Here is a 25,787-nt window from a genome sequence, read left to right as displayed (position 1 = left end):
AGCAGAGTTGTAGTGACTACTTGATCATATTCCGCCAATGTTTGCTATAGTTTTCTAATTTTCCCCTTGCCTACGTATATCTTTTATGTTCTATATAAATGTTACTTTTTATTATTTATTAAATAATATTGTGCAAGAAGCTCTTGGCAGTTCCTGTAGCAAAATAACTTGGTTGATGATTTGTATTGATTTAATCCAATAGGAAATTAGCTGCTTCTGTTTTAACAATTCTGAATATACCATCTTTGACCAGCACTTACTGTCCTCATGAATGATGATCTTCCTTACCTTTACTTTCAATGACTTGTTAACTTGAGATACCTTCTATCTGCTTCTGATGACTTTCCAATTGGAAACTGAAAGTCCTGGATAGTCTTTGCAATGGATCCTTAGGCAGATGCCAGCTTCCAACCTTTCTTGAGCATCACTGTGGTGGGGATATTACTTTGTTGTGTTTAACTACTAAAAGTGAAGCTACAAAGCCTGTGGTCCTAAAACTTGAAAATTTTGGTTCCACTAAGTATCTATGTGTAGCCTCAGCTCTCTCACATATCAGTATTATATGTAGGAGATATGTTGGAAAACCAGGAAAATAATTTAGTTCTACTGAGGCCCAGGCCTCAGGGCATTTTTCTTTATACCTTATCTCGGTGCCTGTACCATACATCCATGGGGCATGGGTCTTTCTTGTTGCCAGTAAGTGTTCTAGTTCTCGTAATCTGGAGATTATATCACAGTGCGTGTCTGTAAGGGCCAAACTTAAGTTGCCGGACAACCTTAGTTCTGAAGTTTTAAGTTGCCTTTGCAACTTAAAGTTGAAAATTAAGTTGTCTTAATCTTTACAGTAGTAACTGGTTGTATGAATTCAGATTAAAAAATAAACTGAGAAAACTGTGACAAAAATCCATTGCTGTGCACTTCCTACCAGGCTGTCATCCAGACTCCAGTGAAGTTCCACAGACCTTTTATGACTAGACTAAGAGAAGGACCAATAATTCGTAGTTGGCTATTATCCCGTGTGTAGGTCAGCTAGAGGGAACGGTTTTGTCAGGGACTTTCACAGCTATCTGAGAGCTGGTAGCAGAAGGTTGGGCAATTTTGGATTCTCTTTCTAGACCCAGTGTCGATAAATGACTTGGAATTCTTACAAATTATTTAAGAAGTAGATCAGGTGCAGCAATTCACTGTAGCTTTATGGAAAAGGAAGAGATTATCAGAGATCTGTATCAGAGATCTTTGATCAGGCTGCTGCAATTGTAAACGGGAGGTAACAATACCTCTCAGAAATTTTGGTCCTAAAAGCAAGGGCTGTGACGTAGAGGGCATTACAAACACCATCCACTGAAAGAGCTGAGGCCTAAGACTAAAAATAGCTCATTTTAAATAGAAACTAAGAGCACTTCTGTGTCCATGTGAATCATGGATACATCAACTACATGGTAGGAAAAGACCCAAACGTACTGTATTCTCCTTTCTTTCTTTTCTTGCATGGGGAGGAAGGAGAGCCAGGTATGTGAATTGTGGGAAGGGGTGGGAATAGTAATGTCAAGGTAAAGGTCCCTTGGTTTGGGCAGCTGGGGGATTAGGACTATATACGGTCACCCCAAAGAGTACATCTTTCCTACAGTTCATCCTTACCCATAGTCTCTTCTAAACTGCAAGCCTGAATAGTTGTTCTGCTGCTTTGCTTTTGTGCTGTCCGGACCTATAAGGAGCTTTGTGATTGGCATATTTGGGGATTTATCGGCTAGTCACACTGAGCATGTGTAGGGTTGTGATTTTGTGAAATTTAACAGTTGACCAAAGCAAGCTGAAATCTGTTAGGCTATGAAAGGCATGTTCCTGGCACTATTTGAGGACAGGCTTGAAGTTGCTGCTCTTCAAACACAGGGAAGTCAGAACTCTTTGCTGGTTTCAACATTTTTTTTCCCTGACCTTTCTTCTTGAAAGTGACAGAAGCAGGAGGGCGGCTCCTGGATGTGTAAATACAGTTCTTAGTTTGAAGTAGCTGTGCAAAGTGGACAGTTTTGCCTCCAAAGTACAGATTTGGGAAGGTTTTTAAGAGGCTATAAGCTACCTTGTAATGGGAGACATTATCCAAAACTAACTACAGTCTTGTTTCCTGCTCACTGTATGCCATTGCTTCATTAGTTAATATACATGTATAACCAGAACAATATTTAAGATGTCTTCAGTTGATTCGCAATCCCTGGAGACCTTGTTTGAGCTGTATAAGTTTCAGTGCTGCACAGATCATGTAAAATGTGTATGTCAGGCTGTGGGAAACGTGAGCTACACATACTTTACTCAGAGGAGTTCAGGCAGTTTTAGATAGTAGAGTGTTAGAGGATGCATGGAGTATTTGTGTGGTCCTGAAGGATGTTTCTATTTTGAAAAGCATCAGGGTTCTGACAAATTATATTATAAAACGGCTACTTTTGCAGAGAGCTGCAGTCATTTTAAGGTAAGGGTTATATTTCTTTTGAGTGAGTGATCTTAATTTGGTAGACTTCAGTGAGTAGTGGGACCTGAGTAAATGAAGGTTGCATGCTGTACGAAAGCTAGTTGGGGAAGGAATAGAATGATAAGCAGCCAAGAGAGCAATTAGAAGTTGAATTTTATGACCTAAGTCATTGGGAAAAGTATCTTTAATTAAAGAAAAAGCTTTTATTTGACCTGTATGTGGGAGCTATAAGGAACATGCTCTAGCACCTGCGGCAAAAGATTTGAAACAGAGGTCAAGTTTCTTTTTTTAAAAACCTGTGCTAGCTTTGGAGCTATTAAGATGCAACTCTAGAGTATCAGCTGAATGGTGGTCTTGCTGGATCTGCAGATTTATGGATTCCCATGGCTGCAGTTTCATAGCTCATATTTGTTGAATTATGGAAGTTCCAGACCAATTTCGTCTGCGATGTCAACCCTAAACTTCCCTGACATCTTTTTAATCCAGTCATCTGCCTGTCTCCGTTCTGTAATTTAGCCTGATAGACTGCAGAACCACATTCTAGGGACGTGCCATGGAAACGCCTAGACATCATCATTAAGATGTGATCTGGGGGAGGAAGAGCTGATCGGGCTCTCGCTCGTCGCTCTCTCGCTCGTCTCTCTCGCGCACGCTTGTCTCTCTCTGTCACTCGCTTCTCTTGCTCTCGCCCCTCTCTCTCTCGCACACAATGCACGCGCACACGTACCTTGGGCAGCAGGTGCCTCCCCGGTCCTAGGAAGTGGTTGACCTCAGTAGACTATTTTCTCCCGCTTGACCTCAGAATGATGCAAATTTTCTGGATGCTTTGGCTTGTCACCCTTAGGTACATTGATTACCAGCTTTCCTACCACACACTGCAACATCCTGCTACTGTTTCCTTCCTCATCCTTTCATTGCTCCTGTTAGGTTATCCCTTTGCAACATCTCCTTCCTCCCTCCTGTAAAATTATCCCTTTGCAGTGTGTCCTGCCACTCAAAAATAAACAAGACAACTAGTCTCTTGCTTTGTTTTTATGTTAATTCCCTTTCTCTCAGCTTTGTCCTTGGATGATCAGCACTTTACGCATAGGTCCCGTTCCTACTTTGCATGTCCTGAATATTCCTATAACATAGGCAAAAGCTGAAGAATATCTTGTTGCTATGCTAGTGATGTTACAGGCTAATTCTGGAGGATGTTTTTTGTAGTGGTGCAACATCATGGCCTAAATTACAAGAAAAGAAAGCATTGCAATTACAAATCTCTCTGATACCAGTGTGCGTTTGTTGCTTGTCCTGTTAATGTTGTTTGTAGGTGGATTTGTGTGTGCAGCTCTGTCCATGTTTGAGAATACAGAGAGGAGTAAATGGATTTACTTGTGGTCTGTTGTATCAGTACATCTTCAGTTATTTGCTTAAGATTTTAGTCATTACTCCTAAGTTAATTTCCCGCAATTTACACTAATTAAACAATATGACAAATCTTGTTGCTGTTGAATTTTTAATTTGAGAATTCCTTAAGTTGGAAGAAGTTGTCAACCTTTTTTTAGTTTACCATGGTTTTCCGTTTTCAAATGGACAGAAGTATAGTGTAACTGTGGGTTGATTTTTCTGCTTTTCTTCACTATTTTTGGTTTTGGTTTGCTGGTTGGCTCTTAAGTCCTATATGCTTGGAAAATACATATTGTGAAGCTTTTGTGCTCTTGTAGACTTTTCCTTTGAGTCTTGCTCTCAGTTCATGATTTTGATTTTGATAACTTCCCTGCTGGGATTTTTAGATGCTGTGTAACCTTCTTTAAAGAGGCGAGTAGGCATAGAAATCCTTGAAAAACAGATATCTGACTAACAGTAATGTAACTTGTTCAGATTCTGCTTGTGAAAGGTGCCTTGAGATCACTGTGATGACTGCATAGTTAGAATGAACCATGATGTAGCACTCTTGGTGAAGTAACTATCTTGATTTGGCACTCAGGTCTGACTGAGATTATGGAAGTGTAATCTGTGCTTTGCACTGAAATGTGAATTCTCACACTGTTTGAGGTGTGCCCTGCTTGTAATTTCTAATGAACCACAAGGTGAAGCAACAGAGTTTTAACTTAAAAGAAATTCAACCACTTCTTTTTTTGAAAAAGAAAAAAAGAAGAGGCTAGATATTTGAGAATCAGGGCAACAGTTTTGCAGAGGGAGAGCATTAGGTAGGCGTTAAGCAACGTAACACCCAGTGAAGGTAATAAAAAAAGGAAGGTATTTGTGCATTTTTGAGGAAAATGTGAGTTTTTGGGGCACTGCCAGTTTTTAATGAGAACCAGAATGCTAGGGTCTACATAAGCCATTATTTACAATGGTCTTTGTGGCAGGCAGTTTAAGGAATAATATGAATGCAAACATAACTTCCTCACAAACTTCTGAGAAACATATTATAACTCAACCAGGAGAGGTTTAGTGAGATTATTCTGTTTCTTGATATGGCAGAGCTCCAGACAAATGTGTGAAGGGGGGAGCTTTAGCACCATCTGGAATCCACAAAAGCCTTCACTGCTGGCTGCCACCTTGAAACACTTACTGACAGAGAGATTTTTCTAAACCTGTTAAGCGCTTTCTTAGTTTATTAAGCTTTTTCCGCAGCATAAAGTCTAACAAGGTGTCCAAGGATCAGTGAAATAATAGAATGGCTTTCAAGTGGAATTGTGTAGTGAAGTCATCTTCTAAATGCAAAGAGCTGCAAAGGAGGCAGACTCTAAAAAATTTCTCAAATAGGACGTTCTCTAACACAGACAATTGAGTTCGCAAAACTGCTTGTGGTAAGAGACCATGTGTAATCTTTTAAGTAATTTCATCTTCCTTTATTTATTGTAGATTCTGAATTGGTTTTCATTATTGCACACATGAGTTTGCATTACCTGGTATTTAGTTTTCATAAGAGAAAGCATAGCATTTAGCTCTTGTCAGTGAAGAAAAAGACACTCTCCAAAGAGTATGTGTGTGTTCCTGCTGCTTGTTGAGATTTCCATTTTGGGTTCTTCCATAGCTAGAATATATGCTGCCAGTGCCAGATGGCACAGTTTCTGAGAGAAGAACTAGCTCTTGCTTAGTAGTAATGCTAACAAACAATACAAAATTAGCATAAGCAAATGTCAGTGAGTTAACATAAAGCCTGCGTTATTTCTGTCTTTTCTTCTTTTCCTAGGCCATGGGTGTTGAGAGTGACCAAGAGATTGTACAGATGATTGGCACAGAGGAACATGTGATGGCTGCATTTGCTCCTAGTCTGGAAGAATGCCAAAAAGCTCAGATTTTTACGCAGATGCAGGTGTGTCTTTTCGTATGGCCAGTGGCTATAACATCTAAAGAGGATGGAGATTGACCACTTGTTTGTGGATTGCTGACACAGCAACTTTGTGTTTTAAGGTTTGTTTTGGGGGGTTATTTTAAGCTGAGGATTTTTAGGGAAGACATGACTTTTAAAAAGTGATGCTTTACTCTTGTTGTCAAACCAAAAAGAGACGAAGCCAAGAAATGCTTTGTTCTGAGAAGTGAAGAGGTATGTTTTAATGTATATGACCAGAAGCAATATCCGTAAGACTAGGGGGGTTTATTGAAAGTGATTCACATTTTTTTTAAATGGAATTGCATGCCACATTTCATAGAAGCCCCCAACACGGACATGACTGTTTCATCATGAGTAGGTGTTCTGCTCCATTTCTGATCTCTTGTATAAAGTGCGCAACAGCAGCCGTTGACCCTCCTGTTAAAGATTGTCCAGAATTCTGTTCAGCTCATGTACTTTTTTCATTAGCTGGAACATAGGCCATTTTGCTGTCAGCACTTCTGTCATGTAATCTGCAAGAAGAAGCTTTTGAAGACTAGTCTTATTCCTGCTATTGTAAATATTATCAAGTCTTTCCATGTGTAATCATGAGTGGTGTAAAGTGGGCCTCTTTCTAGTTTGTATCTTTTGGGGCTTTTCAGGGTTTAAAGTAGCATGAAAGCCTTCTTAATTAAGGATTAAAAGAATAAAGTGGTGAAGCTGGAGGAATTTACAAAAGTATGAGACATCCAGGAAAGTAGGAAAACAGAAATACAGAAGTTACTCTGTGCAAGAAATGCCAAATGAAATGAAAAGAGAGTTAACTATTTGGGAAGAAGGTGAATAGATGGAAAGGATAATCTGTTGCCTACTGGAGAGGCTAATTCTCTGGCATAGGGGACATGTTTTTAGATCCAGATATGAACTTTCTGTGTGGACTTAGATCATTTCTTTAACTAATCTTGCTCTGAAATCAGCAGATTCATTCCCTTCCTCAGAAAACTAATAAGAGAGTAAGAATCTGTTAATGATTCCAAGGTACTCTTGGGCATAAATAGATGTGTCTGCCGCACAGTGCCTAGGACACACTTTGCTGTTTCATTATACCTACCTGAAAGTCAGCAAGTGTACAAAAGGATTGGAGATGAAAAGTCAAATGAAAGAAACTGAATGCCTTTGTGATTTATATAGTCCTTTTCCTTGCATCTCTGCAATCCCCATTCTTTTAGTATTGTAGTGATCATGCTCTTTTACCACTTTCTATTCCAAATGTTATCAACATCTGCTAAACAATATCTATCAATTGTGTCAGTTGTGCAAGATTTTTTTTTTTTTTTTTTTTTTTTTTTTTGTCATCATCACTTACATATTAGGTATTTTTCACTTTGTCTGGAGTTTGTATCATCTGTGGCTAGTGGGAGTGCATTTATTGATGAATCCGTACAGGTCTCCTTAAATCTATGTATATTTCTATGGGTAACAATTCTGTCATTAACTCAAGTCAATCAACCCACTTGACAGGCATTGAAGTACATTGGAAACAAGGTACGAAGGCAGAGGATGTGGGGAGGCCCAAAGAAAACAAAGATGGAAGAAGCACGAGAGTTGCTAGCATCAACTATTCTGACGCATGTTCTTGTACGTAATATTTTCTTTAAGTGGAGTAAATTTGTGGGCTTATTTTTTGAGATGAGGCAGTATCTCTGCTACTTGGGGCCCTGTCAAAGTCTGTAAGTACTACAGTGTGTGAAATATTTCCATACAAAAATACCCTATTGGCCCTGTCATAGAGCTCAGCAGAGTTCTAACAAAGTTTTACAATAGAGGAGAGAAAACCCAAAGTGAATAGTGAAATGCTCATGAGACTTAAGATGGTTTAAAGTCCACTTGGTAGGGGGATACCATTTAGTATGTATTTTTCCATTTTCACCCTTTTGCCTGCATTACAACATGATAGTGTAGGAGCACTCACACCTGTAGTTCTTCTGGGCGGCTTTGGTGCCAACTAGGATCAGATAAAAACTAAATCCCCCAAATATTCACAGTAGGAAAGCTTCTATTAAATGAAAATTTGAAGATATTCTTTCTTACAGTCTTTTAAGAAGTGGCCAGACAATGCATCAGTTGCATATGGCAATTCTGAAAACAGAATAAGAGCTGATAATCTTACAGGAGCTGATCAGGATACAATAGTTAAGAGCTATGAATGAAACTGTCTCTGATCTGCCTTGTAGAAGAGAGTTCCTACAGTACAAGAACTTAAGATTTATCCTAGCTAAGTGTTGGGAAGAAGATGGGCAGACTTCTGCAAAGTCTAGTTTCATTTGTAACCTGCAGGGAGGAAAGGTGCAAATTTGGTCAAAATATGAAGTAATGGGGCAGTTACAAATCTTATTTGATAAAGACATGGCAACAGTTGAAAAGTGAGCAGGAAAAGAATATTTCCTGTCACAGGATCATGCAAGTGTTTGTAGCCTGTGAGAAGAGAAACTGTTCCGTATGGCAAAGTCAACATTACCTTTATGGTGTGAGCTTTGCTGGCAGGGGAATATATTTTTAATTGCTTTGTGGCTAAGATAAGTAAATTGTCCTCAAATTAAAGAGGGAAATTTGGATTAAGTCAAAAATAATCTGAATGTTTATGAAATGCTGCACTATTGAACTGTTTATCATTCTATGTTCTTTTTTTCTGTATAGTCAGGCAATATTAGCTGTTGTCAGGACCTTACCCTCATGACCTATACCTTTATTCTGGTTTATTCTCCGTTTACCTTCTGTTTCAATTTCAGTGATGTATATTACTTTTAGGGTTTTTTTTGTTTTGTTTTGTTTTTTTTTTTAAGAAGGTATAGTGCACAAACGCCCTTCTTAACTCTTCATGCAGCCCAGATTTCCATTTAAGTGTGTGTTTTTGCCAGAGTAAGAACTGAAGAATTGCTCCTGAAACATCAGTTTCCTCTTCTGTTTTTGCTTACAGGTCAAGGAATTCAATTTTCGTGCTAAATGCATTTACACAGCAGTGATGGTGCGCAGAGTAATTCTGGCCCAAGGAGAAAATAAAGTCGATGACAGAGATTACTACGGAAATAAACGTTTGGAGTTGGCTGGGCAGGTAGATTTCTACTTTGGGGCTAAGGGCTCTTTTGAGGTTTTATTAGTATCTCTTTCTAAAAGAGACGAGAATAAGGAGCATCACTGTCGTCTTAACTGAAATGGTTTTCTTCTCATTTTATTGTCTTGGCTTTTCTGTGTTGACTCATATATATGCTTCCCCTGATTGGAACTAATAAATTGTATCCTCACTTCTGTGTGGCGGCTAGCCTTGCTTTTATGCCAGGTAGAAGGACAGAGCAGTGTAAATATGGCATCAGTTCTTGTTCCATTAGAACACTGTCAGTACCAACACGGCAGCTGCAAGATCCATCTTCTAATGTCCCTCTGTAAGCATCAGAAGAAGGGAAGGAACTGGGGCCAAGCCGAGTAGGTGCCTGGTAGATTCAGGCTCTGCCACTATGGAGAATTCAGCTTAGGTAGCGATTCACAAAGCAGCCACTTGGATCTGCTGTAATTTGGAAAGGCCTGTAAGATTACTATCTAATTTCTGCTGCTTTTCCAGCCTATGGAATAGCATGAATCAGGAAAGAAAGTGGTTTAAAGCCTTATTGAAACCTTCCCTTTGAGCTACAAGCTCTGTGCTGAGCCTCCAGGAGAAGCACCACAAACGCATTTGATTTCTGAGACTGTTGCCATATGTCTCTTCTGGGTGCAGTTGTGTCTGTGTGAAGATGATAAAATCCTCTACTGCTTCTGTTTGTCTATCAGATGGATGTTATACCCCTCTAGTTCTGCCGGAAGAATGACTTGGAGTTATCTTCAGTTTACTTCAGGCAAAACTTGAGGGGGTTATTAGAGTCTTTTGAAAACAGGTAAGTTAACTTGGCTGACTAATGAGAGTGGATTTCATGAACTTCTCTGCTTGCATCTGCATTTTGGCAGAAGAGGTAGAAGTGGTAACAAAGGACTGGGAAGCAGGGGACGGTTTGGGGTGCCTGACAGGCACCATTATTTTGCAGTGTGTGTGGCAATTTATTTGTCCAAACCACTCTATGGTCTTAAGAAGTGAGGACTTCCCTGTCAGGTGAAGGAGCTACCTAGCTCCCACAACGTTGGTGTTTCTTTACTATATGTGATTATTCGATTAAATGGTTTATATAAAGATTGGACTTCATTACTCTGCTCTGTAATATTTTAAGTTGGGGTTTTAGCAGTCGCAAACTTAAGACCAGTGTATGCTGCAGGTTGAAGAAGTTGCATCTCTGCCCCCCACATCCTTGGCACACAAATTTCTGCTGTGGCACAAATAATAGTATCCATTGCTTCTTACTGTCCAATGTGAATTCTCCCAGTCTATACTTTTACAGATGTGTCCTTACATATTGCTTCTTGCCCTATTTTCCTCCCCTAGTGCCAGGTAATTTCCTGCCCTAAACACATGCATGCTCGTGTGCACACATGTGAACACATACAGGCACCCCCCCACAGTAAAATCAGAGTAAAAACATGCTTCGTTTCTTAGTTGTCTAAAAAACTAAGATGACCCTCTTGATTTATCTGAGCATAAATAAAACAACAGAAACTTTAGCAGAATGAAAAAAAAAGTCTCCTCTTCAAATTAGTAAATGACTGTACATCAAACTTTACTCTTGAACAGAAACAGAGCTTATTTTTAAAGTGTAAGGAAGAGTTAGAAGACACTAGTGCAATTCTATTTGGCAAATTTTTAAGCTGTAATGGATTTGTTTGATTTTTGTTGTGGTGCTGTTGCTGTAGTTCAGTATGACTGTGATCAGTAAAAATAGTTGTTGCTCTATCTTACTGTTTTTATTTAAACAGATTGAGGATTTTTTTCTAATATTTTAGATGCAGAAAATGCAGCAGGTAAAAATACTGCTTTTCTACAAGCTGTAAGAAAAAAGCCTCTGCTCATATGGATGTTAACAACCAAAGTCATTTTAAAATAACTGGGAAGGGTTTTAAATGTAGAGGATCATCATAGCAAAGTGATGCATACTTTTTCTACATAAAGGAGAGCTGTACAGGGAGGGTTTGTGATACCTGATTAAGAGTAGTTCTAGCTCCCTTGTCGTATTTTAAATGTTCGTTTCAAGCTAAATGCTTGAATTCCTCATTGCCACATGTTATTAGCATAATACTAATTTGACTGGATCACAGCCTAAAAACTGTAAGGAGATTTTATTTTGTTAGTTTCTAAAAGTTTATATGTTTATATTTAACTAAACTTTGTGTAGATAAAATGACTTTTTTTTTTTTTTTTTTTTTTTTTTTTAATGCCAGTGTGCTTCTGGAATTAAAACCCTGTTGCTTTAAAATCTGAATAAAGAAAAAAAAATCCCCTGTGAGGAGAAAAACATAGCTGTCTAAACAATGTAAGGACATAAAAGGCATTGTGTTTATAAAAATGTGTGAAAACAATAGCTGCTAATTTCACACCCCATGGGACAAGAGAGTAGGAAATGTGCTTTAGCTTTAGATAACAGAGTTGTATCCACTCGCCAAGCTGGTTTACAGAGCTTTCTCGTAGTCTTTCTGCCACTAGAGGCTTGGCAGGCCAGGTGCCAGCTGAGGTGTTAGCAAAACCTACCGATTTCAGGCTTAATCTTTTCACCTACCTTTTCTCTCTCCTTAATGTGTTCATTATTTGCCGAGCATTACTCTGTTCTTTGTCTTTTTTTTTCTTTTTTTTTTGTTTTTTTTTTTTTGTTTTTTTTTGTTTCTAATGCAGCTTGCTTTGTATGGGTGAGATATGGAACAGCACCAAAATCCGGCACCCTGGAAAGCAAGGGATTTCTACCCTGTGACAAAAGAATACCGCCTTGACTTCAGAGATTGCCTAATCCCAGCTGTTCTGATAATATAATTAAGGCTGCCTAATGTCTTTAATTTTGCAACCAGTTTGTGTGAAAGGGAGAATTTGGCACTCTAAAGGCTTAAACACTAAATAGCAATCTCAAGGCGCCTAATTAGAATTCTCTGACATTAAGCTAATTGGTGAAACTGTATTTCAGCAGCTTAACTTCTTTATTAATTTTTCCTAGGATTTTCAATGAAAATCAATTGATGAGCTGTCAGTAATTTTTTTTTTCCTTAAGTATAATTTGCTCTTCAGTGCTCCTGTCTTAAGCAGTCTGAAAGGCCCTGGACTCACTATGAAATCTATTGAATATTATCACTGGCTTTCCATCCCTTTTCTTTAATCACTTACTCTTGGCCTAAATAATGTGGGTATTGCGAGACTCTGCCTTGCAGATATTCGTAGCTCTTACAGACGGAGAGTCTGTGAGGGAAAATAGCAAGGTAGGATGCTTTTCTGCTGGCTGCGTATTAGCAAGTTGGTGTAGTTGGCGTGTATGGTGTTTTATTAGTCCAAAGAAAAGGAAATACAACATGATGTCATATCACTACAGCTTGTGGAATTAGGAGATTTTTTTGCAATTTTACAATCAAGAAATCAAATTTGAAAATATTTCTCTGTATGATTTTTTTTTTGTTAGATGTTTACTCAAGTCCTGCCTAGAAACCTGTTGAGATCAAGCACACACCACGATTGGTTTCAGCAGAGTCTAGCTCTTACATAACAAGATTATCCGGCGTCTAAAAGCTGTACACATCCCTTCCTTCTTTTGCTCTTTTCTCTTCCTTGTTTGAAATACGTACCTCAGTCTAGTTTTTGGAGACTTCCGTGAGTTCCTTTTCCTGATATCTGCCTGACGGTGGAAAATGATGGAAATTTAAAAGTCTTTGTTAGAAGAAAGGATTGTTTTTCCCTAGTTAAGCTAGAATTTTGCAGTTAAGCTGCTCTTCGTTATGTGTGATCGAAAAAGTGGGAATCAGTATGTCTCTCTAGAGTGATAGCATTTACTTCTTAATAATTGACTCAAGCTTGAAAATTTGTAATTAGATGAATGAGTTTGTGTGGATTATTAATGGCTTGTTTAGGAAAATTAGTGTTGACTGCCATAACCTTTTATCTCAAGTAACTTTAACAGAATAAATTAAAATATTTGCAGGTGTCACATAGGGATGGTACTGGCTAGGAGGGGCAGGTAGTTAAGCTGATATGTAACACTGATTTGGATCTGTGAACGCTAAAATATCTCAATACTAATTTGTGTAGATTCACCACTGGGCAGCAGTTAAGCTGGATGCTTCCAGAAGGACTGGCCGCATGGATTACATTAAAAAAAAGATATTAGTTATAAAAAGTTAAATCTTTTTCTCATTTTTATCCCCCATTCTTCCTTATTGATAAAGGATGTGTGTGTGTTTCCTTTTTCTGAATAGTGGGATAGCTGAACGCTCAATCCTTGTTAGTCACTGAGGGGATCACACAAGGATCCTCTTGTGTTGAGGGTTTTGCACCTCTGCTTTTGATCGGGTGTAGGCTTTAATCCTTGACAGTTACTTTGACTTCATCAGTAGGTCCAATTTATGGTCACCCTCCCCAAATCTCTTCCCTTCAAGTAGCACGCTCATTAATAATCAGAGACCAAGCAGATTTCTTAAAGCAAGGCAGCACAGGAAATCTGGTTTGTCAGAATTTTCAGAGAAGAATTTCATGTGTGTGAAATGTTGAACACCAGGAATTTCAGCTGCTGGGTTACTTTTTATTTTCAGCACTTCATCTCATAAAGACTTCTCTTACTTCTGAGGGAAGCCTAATTCAGATGACCTGTGGCATCTCAGGTGAATTGGTCACGACTGTATTTCTTTTGACAGTGGTGAGAGGATATTAACTTTTAAATGGGTATGATACTACAAAGATCAGGAAGGGACGAGGGTCTACAATAGCTTTCTCTCATGCCAAGGCCAGGTTTAAAAAAAAAAAAAAAAAAAGTAATCAGTTTTCAGCAAAGGATCTGTTTTTGAGCAAGTCTGTGAATAACAACTTGAAAGAGATCGCTCTTTTCTTGGGCTGAGGATGAGGCAGCCCTTGTGACACTAGTGGACAGTATCATCAAGGGATTCTTTTGAGTTAGGGAATACTGATGCATCCTCGAAGACAAGAAATAAGAGGTTTTTTAAGTTATCAAAAAGTGCTTTCTGAAATGGGTGCGAGTCAGATGGAAGAAAGACCTTATGAATACCCTGAAAGATTTGCTCTTCCAGGGAAGGATTAAATGTGTTTTAATATATGCGTCAAATACTCAGCAGTCACTATTCATCTTTTACTATTAGGAGTGTAGAACCCTAACTTATGTTCTTGGCATGAGACTTTTTTTTAATTCTCAGCTGCTTTCATTTTTGTCCAGGGTTAACATACAGTATTTGTTATCACTGGTTTTCATGGTGTTTTATGGTTAGGTGTTTGACACTGGGTGTTCATGTCTTGTAGAGTAGGCTGTTGAAGCTAATCCAGTCCTGCTGTCCATGAAAACCCCTAGGAATGCTTTTTAGCAACTCGGATGCCTGCTTTGAGTTTTCAGATGCTCTTCGTATTCCTAAATTCGTCTGTGATGCTAATGAAAAGGGCCGCTTATAATTTAGGTATCTGATTTACAGTGCTGTTTGGACAGCCCAGCTGGGTAGGTGAGGAAAGCAAATGAAAGCTAGGGGCCCATCCCGTTAATAGAGGCTTGAGTGGTTTGCTCTCATATTTCCAGGAGGGGAGGAGATATTGGGACTATATCTAATGTAGGCAGTTATGATTCAGTTTAATTCTGCACATACGGAAGTTAAATGTTTCAACTGATTTCAGAACATCTTAGCTTGTGGTGGCTGAATACCTAGCTTTTTAAGCCCTATGATGCTTTATACGCTGGCAACTAACGTTTTTGGCATTTGGTAGCTGCTGTATTTTTAGACTTTCTGACATTTGAAGCTGCTATAAAATAAAGTCCCAGGATAGGATTGCCATGTTTTAGAATTTACACTGCTAACTTGCAAAACTAATTATTGTGAACACTTAAATTTGTGTTATATGATATAAGTATTTTGGGAAACTATTAGTAACTGCAGGGAAAGATTGGGCAAGTTGTAAAAGCAAAGCAAATTAGCAAGTAAAAGATTCCAGATTTAATAGCTGTCCCCCCCTTTTTTGGATATATTAAGAACTAGACATAATTAGTATGTATGGTAACATACATATGCAGGGAACAATTGACATAAATTATAATGCTTTTGAAGAGAGGTATTGCCATTTTTTCCAGTTCACCTGTATTAGGTAGCTTCTTTGTTTAAGGCCCTTTACAGCTCTGTAGGCCCCTTGTTTTAGGGAGAGATGTGGGAGGACACTACGATTTGCAGATAGTAGCACTTCTAGAAAAGAGTGGTAGGTCTAGGACTCTCCTTGGGTGTGTGATTGTTTTTCCACAGACTGTGATCTGCAGAAAGTAGTTGAATAAAAGTTTATCTGAGTGAGGCAGCTGGCTCCATATCCTGAGATCTGCACTGTCAAGAGAAGAGGTTGATGCTGAGGCAAAAAGAAGTCTCTCTCAGTTCTGCATGTGCAGAAGCTGTGGTGTCTTGTATACTTCAGTCTGGTCTTGCAAACTTGCACTGCTTCCAAATCCTGTGCTGCTCAACTGCTTCCCCTAACAGTCTCTTAAAAGTAGCTTTCTTGTCTGCTTTAAGAAGCCCCTAGGAGGGGGCACTCTAAACAGCCTTTTTCTCTTTACTAGTAGAATATCTCAAAGGAGGAACTCTTATTGCTTTACTGGGATTAGTCCATCCAGTAGTAGAACAGAAGCTGTTCTTGCCTCCAAGTCATGCAAGAAAGCCAGGCTTGTATATTTAGAGTGGTTAAGAAATCTTTAAGAAATTGTGACTTTAGGAAAGAAAAGGCTAATCAGCCAGGTTAATGTAAGATTGGGGAAAACAGCTAATAAATGGCTATTTATTAGCCATTTATTTTATGTTAAAGTGTGTTAAGATGTCAAGAAGGAATGATCAAAGTTAACCAAAAAGGGATGAATTAGTAGGCTTAGATCATTAATCTTTTTAATTCACTTTCTATTATGATATAATTTCTATTGTATTGCACTTTGTTTTAATAAGGTATAAACCTTGTGAGAGATATACTAGGTAAGAAATAAAGAGGATTTTTTGTTAACTGATCAGAAGTATAAGGTTACAAATATAAGACACTTGTTTTTTCTTCTTTGCATTTCCCAGACTTGGAAAAGCATCGTTTTTCCTTTAATCCATTTGTTTTTTATTCCCAGCTTCTTTCTCTTCTATTTGAAGATTTATTCAAAAAATTTAACTCTGAACTTAAAAAGATAGCTGACCAGGTAATCCCCAAGCAACGAGCAGCTCAGTTTGATGTAGTGAAGCATATGCGTCAAGACCAGATCACCAATGGCATGGTCAATGCCATTTCCACAGTAAGTACTTTTGTCTTAATTCTAGCACGTAAATTTTTTCCACCATGCTGAATGATGGAAAAGTGTGAATTTTGTTTTGATGGCTCTATTAGTTTTAGTCATAGAGGCAAATTGAATTAATACTCTTTGTAGATCATAATTGCAAAACTCTGTAATTGGCAAGGTTTTTGGAGTTCACTGAAGGATCATTAATCATCAAACCACTTTTTATTTTACCATTTATTTCAAAGTGGTGTTTGAAGTGTTTGTGAAGAAATGGTAAAACAAGCAATTTTAAAATATGATTATGTTTGTATTTATTCAACTTGCTTTCTTCCAGGTTCTGCTTTCTTATATGGTTCATGTTTTTTAAAAAAATTTATTTATATTTTTTTTATATTCTGGATTTAGCTAGGGTCAAGTTGTATGCAGGGTCAAGTATGTACGCAAAACGTGTTTGAAAACAGCAGTAAGACATCACGAATGGAAAACAATTGCTCCAAAAAAAGAAGTTAGCTGAAATCTGAGCCCTTTTAAAAGGGCTGCATTTTTATTTGTGTGAAATTGCTAGTAAGAGCAAATTTGCAGACTCGGAATTAGCACCTCTCTGCTACATTAATACCTGATACTGTATTTTAGTAGCTGGTAAAAAATTGTGCAATTCATTTTTTAATCTTTGGAACTCTTGAGAGGACTTATTTGCCTAGTGTGAGGCTGAGGTTTTTCTTCAGTTCTTGTAAACAAAATTAACACCACAAATGGCATCCAAAACCACCAACGGTCTGTTACTTACAAATCCCAATGTTAAAGCTTATCACTGTTTAATTTTATGGGTGTCCCAAATGTAGTTAAATCTCTATAGTGCACATAACCAAAACAATTGACAGATTTGTTTCTCTAAATTCTAGTGCTTCTTCTAGCTGGTGCCAGTTTTTCCATTTGGACTGACAGAGATAAATCTGCAAACTACTCAGTACATATTGTAAAGTCAGAAGTCTTCCTTCTTCCACTATCTTAGGACATTTTTTTTTACCGCCACATAAGCAGTTAAACACCATCTGCTCTTACGCATCGAAAACAATTTCTCAGAAACAATGCCCAGTGCATACTATTTAAGAGATTAAGCAAATACCATAAAAATCATTCTTGGAAACAACAATTTCCAATCTCACCAGAATGCTTCAGCGATAGCCTCAAAGAGCATGAAATAACTCAGCTGATTCATAATTACGCCAGTAGCCTGCAGAAGAATTCATACCACCACTACATCAGCTGTGCAGTGGTGACTGTAGGCCTATTTTTTACCCTAGAAAATACCAGAGTAAGTCAGGCAGCAATGTTACAGACCTAATAGACATTTCAGTGCCTGCAGAATCTTGTGATGCCTCTGAGGATGCAACCTTTCGCTTCATAGGCATTTTCAGTGGAGAGTTTTCTGTCAGGGCTTATCTTGCAGCAGCCCTGGCCCCATTTCATCTTTTGAGAAAACCCTGAAGGAGTCAGTCTATCACTTCCAAAGCACAGAGAATTTTTCACATTACTTCCGTGAGTGGCATTTTTACCTCCTCCTTCCCCTTTCCTCTAGTCTTTGAGATTTTACAATCTTCTGAGCAGTGCAGAAGAAACCACATAGTATTTTATGCTACATATGCGATCATTTGTGGTGTGAGAAAAACTGCTCATGAATATATTGTATTCTTCTATTCATATTCTGATAACTCCCTTTCCTTTGAGAATGAAATTGTTAGTGAGACCTTCCTGAGCAGGGTGAGCAAGTACACAGATTTTTTCTTATGATTTCCTTACTGTTGGCCATTATGCCTTCCCTCTTTCCCTAACAAGGAGGAAAAAGAAATTCCACTGACTCTTAATTGTCAGGAATATGTAAGCAAATTAGTGAAATTGTTGGGTGGTTAGTGATTGCCTGCTATTCATCACAAAATGGGATTATACTACTAATGTATAATTGCAGAAGTCAAGCAAGACGACTTCACTGCAATACAGCAAGCAAACTCCTAATTCTTTGTTAGCAGTGGTGGGCTGAGTTTATCAAAAAGGTTATTAGGATCAGTAGAAGGTGGTCCTGGGGATAGTGTTACACTGAGATCTTCACTGCCTTCAGTAACATGGTGACTGGGGGCAGATAGTAGTAAAGGGAATGAAAACTAATTGTATACAATGATTAAGATACTGGGAGTCATATATAGGACAGATGTCACCAAGTGAAAAGTGTAGCACCAAGATTCAAGGTGCTACAGAAATACTAAGTTAGATTTCAGTGAAAACCTAGATACGAGTAGAGATAATTAAATCTGTTTATCATAGAAACAGAGCTCTTTGTCCTAGAACATTCTTTAACGTCTCTGTTCTCCTAATGAAATGCATAATCAGTATTGGTATTGGCAGGCCTGAAACATGAAACCTCAGACATGTGCATAGATCTTGTGTTTCGTAGTTGATGTAATCCTACCAGAGAAGCTGGTTAGGCATACAAAACCCCATGCTACTTCTGTGACAAGTCACAACGAGTCGTTTTTCTCTGGAATTTTAAACCAAAGGACTTCAAGAAAGTACAGACAACTTTAATACCAAATTTCTCCAGTAAAAACACTTGTATTTCCTACCAAAATAACAAATCATGAACAAAGTAGAACTGAAACAGCTTATAGATTGTACCATAAATGTGTATTCCACTCAAAAGACCTCAGTAAGAATATCCACCCAGTTTTTGAGGGAGGAACTTTTGAACAAAAAGAAGTATCTGCAGAGGTAAAATAGAAAAGCATTTAATTTAGATAAAATTGAATATCAAATTACCTGTAAGGGACAGATGATGAAGGATGTTTGTGTGGTTCAGTGTATTATAGCAAAAGTATCTTCTGATCTGGAAGAGCAATTCTTTTATTTTCAACCTTTAAAAAAATATTCTATGTAAGTACCTAATCACTAGCAGGCTGTATGCAGTTGGGTAATTAGAAAGTTGTTTCATATAAATGGGCAACATTTGTAGTACAAAGCTCCTCAAATGTCATGCAGTCTAAAATAACCTAGAAGATATGTAGTGTCCAGACAAGGATAAACTGAGTTAACTTTTCTGAAATATTCATTTTACTCTACAGGGAAATTGGTCTCTGAAAAGATTCAAAATGGACCGCCAAGGTGTGACACAGGTTTTGTCCCGCTTGTCTTACATATCTGCTCTGGGAATGATGACTAGAATCTCTTCTCAGTTTGAAAAGACAAGAAAAGTGAGTGGTCCTCGATCTCTACAGCCCTCTCAGTGGGGGATGCTCTGCCCATCTGACACTCCTGAAGGAGAGGTAAAGAACTTGTATTTTGCTGTTAGTATTTCTCTGCTTCCTGAGGGGTGGAGGCACAGTTTATGTTGAAGCAGATGATCTTTCATCAGAGTTAAAATTTTGCCAAGGCGGTTTCTGGAGAGATGAATTACAAACTCAGCCTGATCTCACAACTCATTTCTCATTCTCGTACCCCATTTAATTACATTCTAGCCCTCCTTACTGTATTGCCTTTTTTTCTGCTGCCTGAGTGGACTGACTGAAAACCATGCACAAAAGTCACCAAAGAATGGTATGAGGCCTCCCATATTTGCAGAAGAGCTACTTGCTCTCTTTTCATTAGGACTGAAAGAGAGGGGTCTTAAACTCTTATCCCCTTTTCTATAATAAATGTACTGTTCTGAAATTGTAGGGTCGATCTGCCCTTAGATTCTTCTGGAAACATATTAATATTACAGAAACTGCTTTAGCTCAAGGGGAAAAAATGCCTTTAAATGTTTTATTTTAAATAGATCATGCAACTATTTCAACTAAATGGTGATCCTGACTGTCTCTTTTTCCAGGAGGAGAGCCTTGTGGGAGCTCTGAACCTTCTGGCATCAATATGTAACCAAGATGAGCTAGTCTTATTAAGCAGCTGAAATAAAGTTGCACTGTATAAGATACTTGGATATTTTTGCGTTTTAAAAACATTAAAAGTTCATTTTAGAACATACGGAAATGGACAAGTAGAGTGTTTTTAGATTTTCATTTAAAAGTCAATGAACAAAAATTCAGAGTTAAAATCATATTAAAATAATATAAACATTTTTGGTATCTTGAGTCATAACAATTGACTCTAATAGCTTATATTTTAATGGCATAACTTTTGTCTTAAAGTTTATGGATAATTAATACTTTTAGTCATGTTTTATCTTGGAGAAATTGTAAGCTAAGATTATGTGTTGCAAATGTTTACATTTTCTCATGCTGTTGAATTAATTTCCTTGATTTTCTATCTCAATTATGCAATATTCTGTTTCTAAGTAACGGTTATACTGAAGAGAGAAATATAGGTTATAAATCTTTGGATCATTTAAGAACTACAACTTCATCAGCTATGCTTTTTACTCGATTTTAAATGCTAAAAGATTACGTTTCAATGTGATTTAGAAAATAACTTCCTTTCTTTCTTCCTAATTTTCAGTACAGTTGATCTGTTTCATGTCCTTCACTTATGCTTTGACTTTTTTTTAAATGTTCCACATAAGTACAGAATTTGGAAGAAAAAGATGTTGATAGTATTAATACTTTTACTTTGGAATAACTGATGGATTTTATTATTATTATTTTATTTCAGGCTTGTGGTTTGGTTAAAAACCTTGCCCTTATGACTCACATTACTACAGACATGGAAGATGGCCCAATTATCAAATTAGCCAGTAATCTTGGAGTTGAAGATGTCAACTTGCTCTGTGGTGAAGAACTTTCATATCCAAATGTGTTCCTTGTTTTCCTTAATGGTATGGAACTTTTTTGCACTCTGACTTTGGCTGGTTGCTGATTGTTGAACGATTTTTGAAGGCTAACTCTCAAGTTTTGGAGCTTGGTCAACTGCAGATGGAGTTTTCTATGTGCAGATAACTTCAACAGTAAATATTTTGGCAGAGTTAGACAGAGCAGACAAGCCAGATGATGATATGTAGTTGTCTGAAGCTGTGTCCTCAGAACTGTGACTACAGGTGCTTTTAGCTCGGAAATTGAAGATTTTTACAGTTTCAGTACTGTTTTTAAACATTTGTATGAATAGGTACAAAAATATGTAAGGATTGCAGAATAATCTGCTAGAGAATATCTCCTTTTTCTTTTTTCCTAGCCATTAACCAAATGATTTGCACTTCACAAGGTACTTTTAAAAGAGAATAATACCACTAAATTTGTGATAACTTCAGTTTACAAATTCAAAGCTGCAGTCACAGAACATATATAAAAATTGCAGTAAAATGAAATATTTTTATACCTACTCATGCAAGTGTATTTAAAAAAGAAAGAAAACATTAATTGCCTTCAAAGCTTAACAGTGCTGTTTTCTTTAAAAACTTCATTTTAAAGGAAAACTTGCTTTGTGAATGGTTAGAAAAAATATAGCTTGGAAAGCAGGCTGCCACCTCCTTTCTTGTCTTTGTTTGTTAGGTGGGTGTTTTGGCATGTGTGCCTTGCATCTGCACACTCCTACTCCTTTTACAACCAAACTTTAGCCTTTCTAAATCAACAGTTACTATGATACCAGATTTCCAAATACTGACATTTTAAAAACTACAACTGTGATTTTAAAATGGCCTCTTGTCAACAGTATCCACTTCCAGGGACTAGTATTTGTCTTTCATGGTGAGTAAGTTCTCCTATTACGTTCAGATTAAACAGTAGTTACTCTTCAGTCCTGCCTCTTCCCAGTAACAAAAAAGCAACACTTGAGCCAAAATGCATCCCTTGCTCTGCTCCTCTGTAGCAGTATGTTAAAGTTAAGGTTCAGTGAAACCACGTGCACTGTTTCTGTTCCGTTTGGTTTTACGGTCCAAGGGGAGCACAGAGCGGATGTGTTGGACTCTCCCTTCATAAGCTCATTCAGTGGTATGAAGCAAAGATCGGCTGTGTTCCCAAATGTACGTAATCTAGTACAAATGAAGCAAAGCCATTTACTGTTTCAGTGTTTTTAACACTGAAAAAGTCCAGATTTGCTGATGACTGTCTTGTAGCAGATTTGAACTTGTGACCTAAGAAGGCAAAAAATCTCCCAAGTACAGATCTGTTAAGCTGTAAAAGCCATTTGGATTGTCTTATAAACTGCCTAAACTAGTTTCTTCTCTAAAGTTTTTTTTTTTTTTTTTTTTTTTTTTTAAAAAAAATATATATATATGGCACAGTACTTGCTTTTATCTTACAGTCAGAGGTGACTTTAGTTAGATGACTCTCTCAAAATTATTTTTACTCTATTGTCTGTTCATCATGATTCAGAATACTTGAATATGTGCAAAGTGCCCTGCTAGGATAAAATTGTTTGTTGAACTGAATTCCTGAAGGAGAAGTTCTTGTGCAGCTGTGAGTGACGATCTCAATCAAAAATACCAAGGCTTTTTAAAATTTCTGACAAGCCAGCATTACAGTTCCTTGGTCAGTACTTGGAAGGCTTGGATCCATTCATAGTGCAGCTGAAATTCCAGGCTTCAGAAATGTTGTTTGCTTGTACCCTAATTGATGAATAGGCATGCAAGCAGGAATGCATTTGAAGAGAGGTGAACGCACACCACTTTTTTTCAGAAGCTATTTGGAGATCCGTAAAGTTCTGATAATTTTTTTTTTTTAATGTTTATTGAGAGGAGGAAGAGGCAATTCGAATCCCTGCAGATTTTGTGTTAACAGAATGCTTTATCTTCCTTATCAACTCTGAAACTTCCCATGGGGGAGAAGGGAAATTTTATGACAAGAACAGTTATTTACAAGAAGTAGGAAGTATTCTTTGCATGCTAGACGTAGCCAGAACTTAAAAGGAATTTTCAATGTGCAAACCATGTACCATGAACTTACTGTCTTTCTGGATAGGTAACATCCTTGGTGTCATACGTGATCATCAGAAACTAGTCAACACGTTTCGGATAATGCGGCGAGCAGGTTATATTAATGAATTTGTTTCCATCTCTACAAATCTTTCTGACAGATGTGTTTATATTTCCTCTGATGGAGGGAGACTGTGCAGGTAAACATCTCATCAGAACTTTCTAATCAAAATCAGTCCTTTATACACTTAAAATACAGAGGGCTGAGGCTTTCCTGAGTAAAAATCTAAGCACATGATCTGTATTCAAATTCAGTAGGACTTGAGAATCTCTTTTCTCCTTACATAGCCCTTGCTCAAAGCTGACTGATGAGAGAAATGTACCATGCAGTCAATTATTTCAAAAGAAGAATGCCCAAATAAAGTAGTTTTAAAATGAAGTCAGAACAAAATATTGCTTCCATCTTCTAAACAAAAGGGAAGAAAAATCAACCTGATATGCAATAATATCCCATGTCCTTAGACCTTTTTTTTTTTTCCTCTTCCTGTATAAAAATACTACAGTCTAGAAGGAAGAAACAGGCAGCTACTCACCGGATATCCCATCAGCTTTGATACCGCATTGTAGGATCAGAAGCTACTCTTTGCCTTGAGGATAGATCTTTACTCCTGATGCAACCTTTTCTGACACATATCTGTTTACTAAAACAACAAGGAAGTATCTCTCACAATTTTGATTTATTTCTTTGCTTCTCCATAAATAGACAGGGAATTTGACAAACCTGTAGAAAAGTCTGTTCCTTGAGATACTTAAGGTCTATATTAGATGGAGAGTGTGTCTGAATAACAGTCATGTCACTGAGGAGAACAAGAAGGGATTAGATGGCTAAAATAAGAAAGGGTGGAATGTAATTATATTGTGAGGCATAAAATTAGGTTGTACTATAGTAGAAGCTCAAATTTTGGCAGCACAGTGCTAGGTTATTTGAAAGTGAAACTTCTCCAGGCCCAAATAATTTAGCCTAAAGAACAAGGTATAACGGATGAACAAAAAAGAGATTGGGAGAGGCAGCATGAATTAACAAATAGATGCATATTTTAGCATTGACTAGTTGTGTGCATACCTTAGAGCAAGTAATAATCAAAAACTAAAGTTGGCAATCCACCTTATTCATTAATTGAAACTGCAAACAGAGCATATTGAATGCAGTTTGAGGCACTGTAAAGGTCTCAGAATCTTATACTTACAAACTGTCAGTTAATTGTACCTGTCAAGATATTCAGAGAGAGGAGCGAATTAAATAGCAGAGAAATTGCTTCTCCAGTCAGGGCTAATACCAGGCGTTCTGCGGATTTGGAGATGCAGCAAAAGTTCCAGTGTGTTCCGACTTAAAGACAAGTGAAATCACGTGGATTTCCAGGAGTTCACCAAGTTTGCTTTGTGACCTTCCCCCCTGCCCAGCAATTGTTCACATCCCCCCTCTTAACCACTTTAAAGTGCTCATTAGTCTTCAAACAGTTATTTAGACTTCAGAGCAGACTCCACAAGTATCTTGTAGCTATTTGCTGCTCTTTATAAGAGCAACTTGTCCAAATAGCAACAGCCCTTGACGTTTCATTCTCGCATGCCATCCTTTGTGTCAGTGTTTCCTTGCGGTAAGGAAAGCTTCAAAGATCCATGTGCTGTTGAAATTTATGGATTCATCTAATGCAACCCATAGTAAATGCTTGTACTTTGTATCTGTCATGTAAGTAACAGCAAAACGTATGCTTGCATGCAGACATTGGAGTACAGTTGTTTTCTCAGTGTTGTATGAAGCCCCTGTGATATCTCTAGAATTTAATGCTGTTCTTAGCTCTGTAGATTGAGAAGGCTTAAGTCTTTCAAAGTCATCAACAAAATGTGTTGGTGAAACTTAGGAAATGTTAGTTTAAAGAGAATGTTGGGGGAAAAAAACCTTTTCCTCAAAATTGGAATCATAGTGTTCCATGTATACTTTGAATATGTTGTAGAAAAATACTCAGTTCAGGAAATCCGTGTATCAAACCAAGATCTGTATAGTCCAAAATGATAGCCTTTATGGACTCTATTTATGTGGCCGTATCAGTTAAAGGTGGAAAGGTTTTAAAAGTGGATTATAAGCATTATATCATTAGATGGTATATGCAGTGTTCTTATCCTCAGTACAAATGAAGTTACTGCCTTTTGCTGTGATAATATTTTTACTTTTTAATTATAGGCCCTATATAATTGTAAAGAAGCAAAAACCTGCAGTTACAAACAAGCATATGGAAGAACTAGCTCAAGGATACAGGTAAATAATTTGGGTAGATTATATTCATCTTCACGTCAGTCTGTAGATACTTTCAGATCTACTTCAGTCAGTTCATGTTTTGCAATGTCATTTAGCTATGTAGAGAAGTCAGCTCTCCAATATAAATTAATAATCAATATCAGATTTTTTTAAAATCAAGTGAAAAAGAGTCTAGTCTTTGTGGGTTTTAGTGCTACGTTGTTATGTGGTCATTATGTGGGATAAATATATATAGCACAGCCTCATCTTTCCACAAGTGACTAAGTTTGGAGGCATATTTGGCAAGTTTGGAGGCAAATTACTCGGAAAATTTTATGCTTTTATTGACTGAAGATCGAATGCTTTTTAGGAATATCAACTTAACCACCCTAAACTAGACACATTCATAATTAGTTTTGAGACTACTGGAAAAATGTGGTTTTATGTTTAAAACCTCCCATACTTATAAAAAAAAATTTAGATTTGGCTTTAACTACATACTGCAAAATCAT

At 37.5% G+C, this 25,787-nt stretch overlaps 1 protein-coding gene across 1 annotated transcript in view; it reads left to right on the top strand.

The window, feature by feature from the left end:
* POLR3B (RNA polymerase III subunit B) overlaps window positions 1-25,787 on the top strand; it is an 82,340-nt gene that overhangs the window by 12,711 nt on the left and 43,842 nt on the right. Inside the window, exons 10-17 of the mRNA XM_062589122.1 lie at window positions 5,649-5,771; window positions 7,290-7,406; window positions 8,746-8,880; window positions 16,010-16,171; window positions 19,270-19,470; window positions 20,789-20,951; window positions 23,029-23,182; window positions 25,222-25,296. Of these exons, the coding sequence (XP_062445106.1) occupies window positions 5,649-5,771; window positions 7,290-7,406; window positions 8,746-8,880; window positions 16,010-16,171; window positions 19,270-19,470; window positions 20,789-20,951; window positions 23,029-23,182; window positions 25,222-25,296 (1,130 nt within the window). The remainder of the gene's footprint in view (window positions 1-5,648; window positions 5,772-7,289; window positions 7,407-8,745; window positions 8,881-16,009; window positions 16,172-19,269; window positions 19,471-20,788; window positions 20,952-23,028; window positions 23,183-25,221; window positions 25,297-25,787) is intronic.

Source organism: Rhea pennata, chromosome 1 (genome assembly GCF_028389875.1).
Source record: "Rhea pennata isolate bPtePen1 chromosome 1, bPtePen1.pri, whole genome shotgun sequence".
NCBI lineage: Eukaryota > Metazoa > Chordata > Aves > Rheiformes > Rheidae > Rhea > Rhea pennata.
The sequence above is the reverse complement of the archived record's forward strand: the minus strand, read 5'-3'. Positions and strand labels throughout refer to the sequence as shown.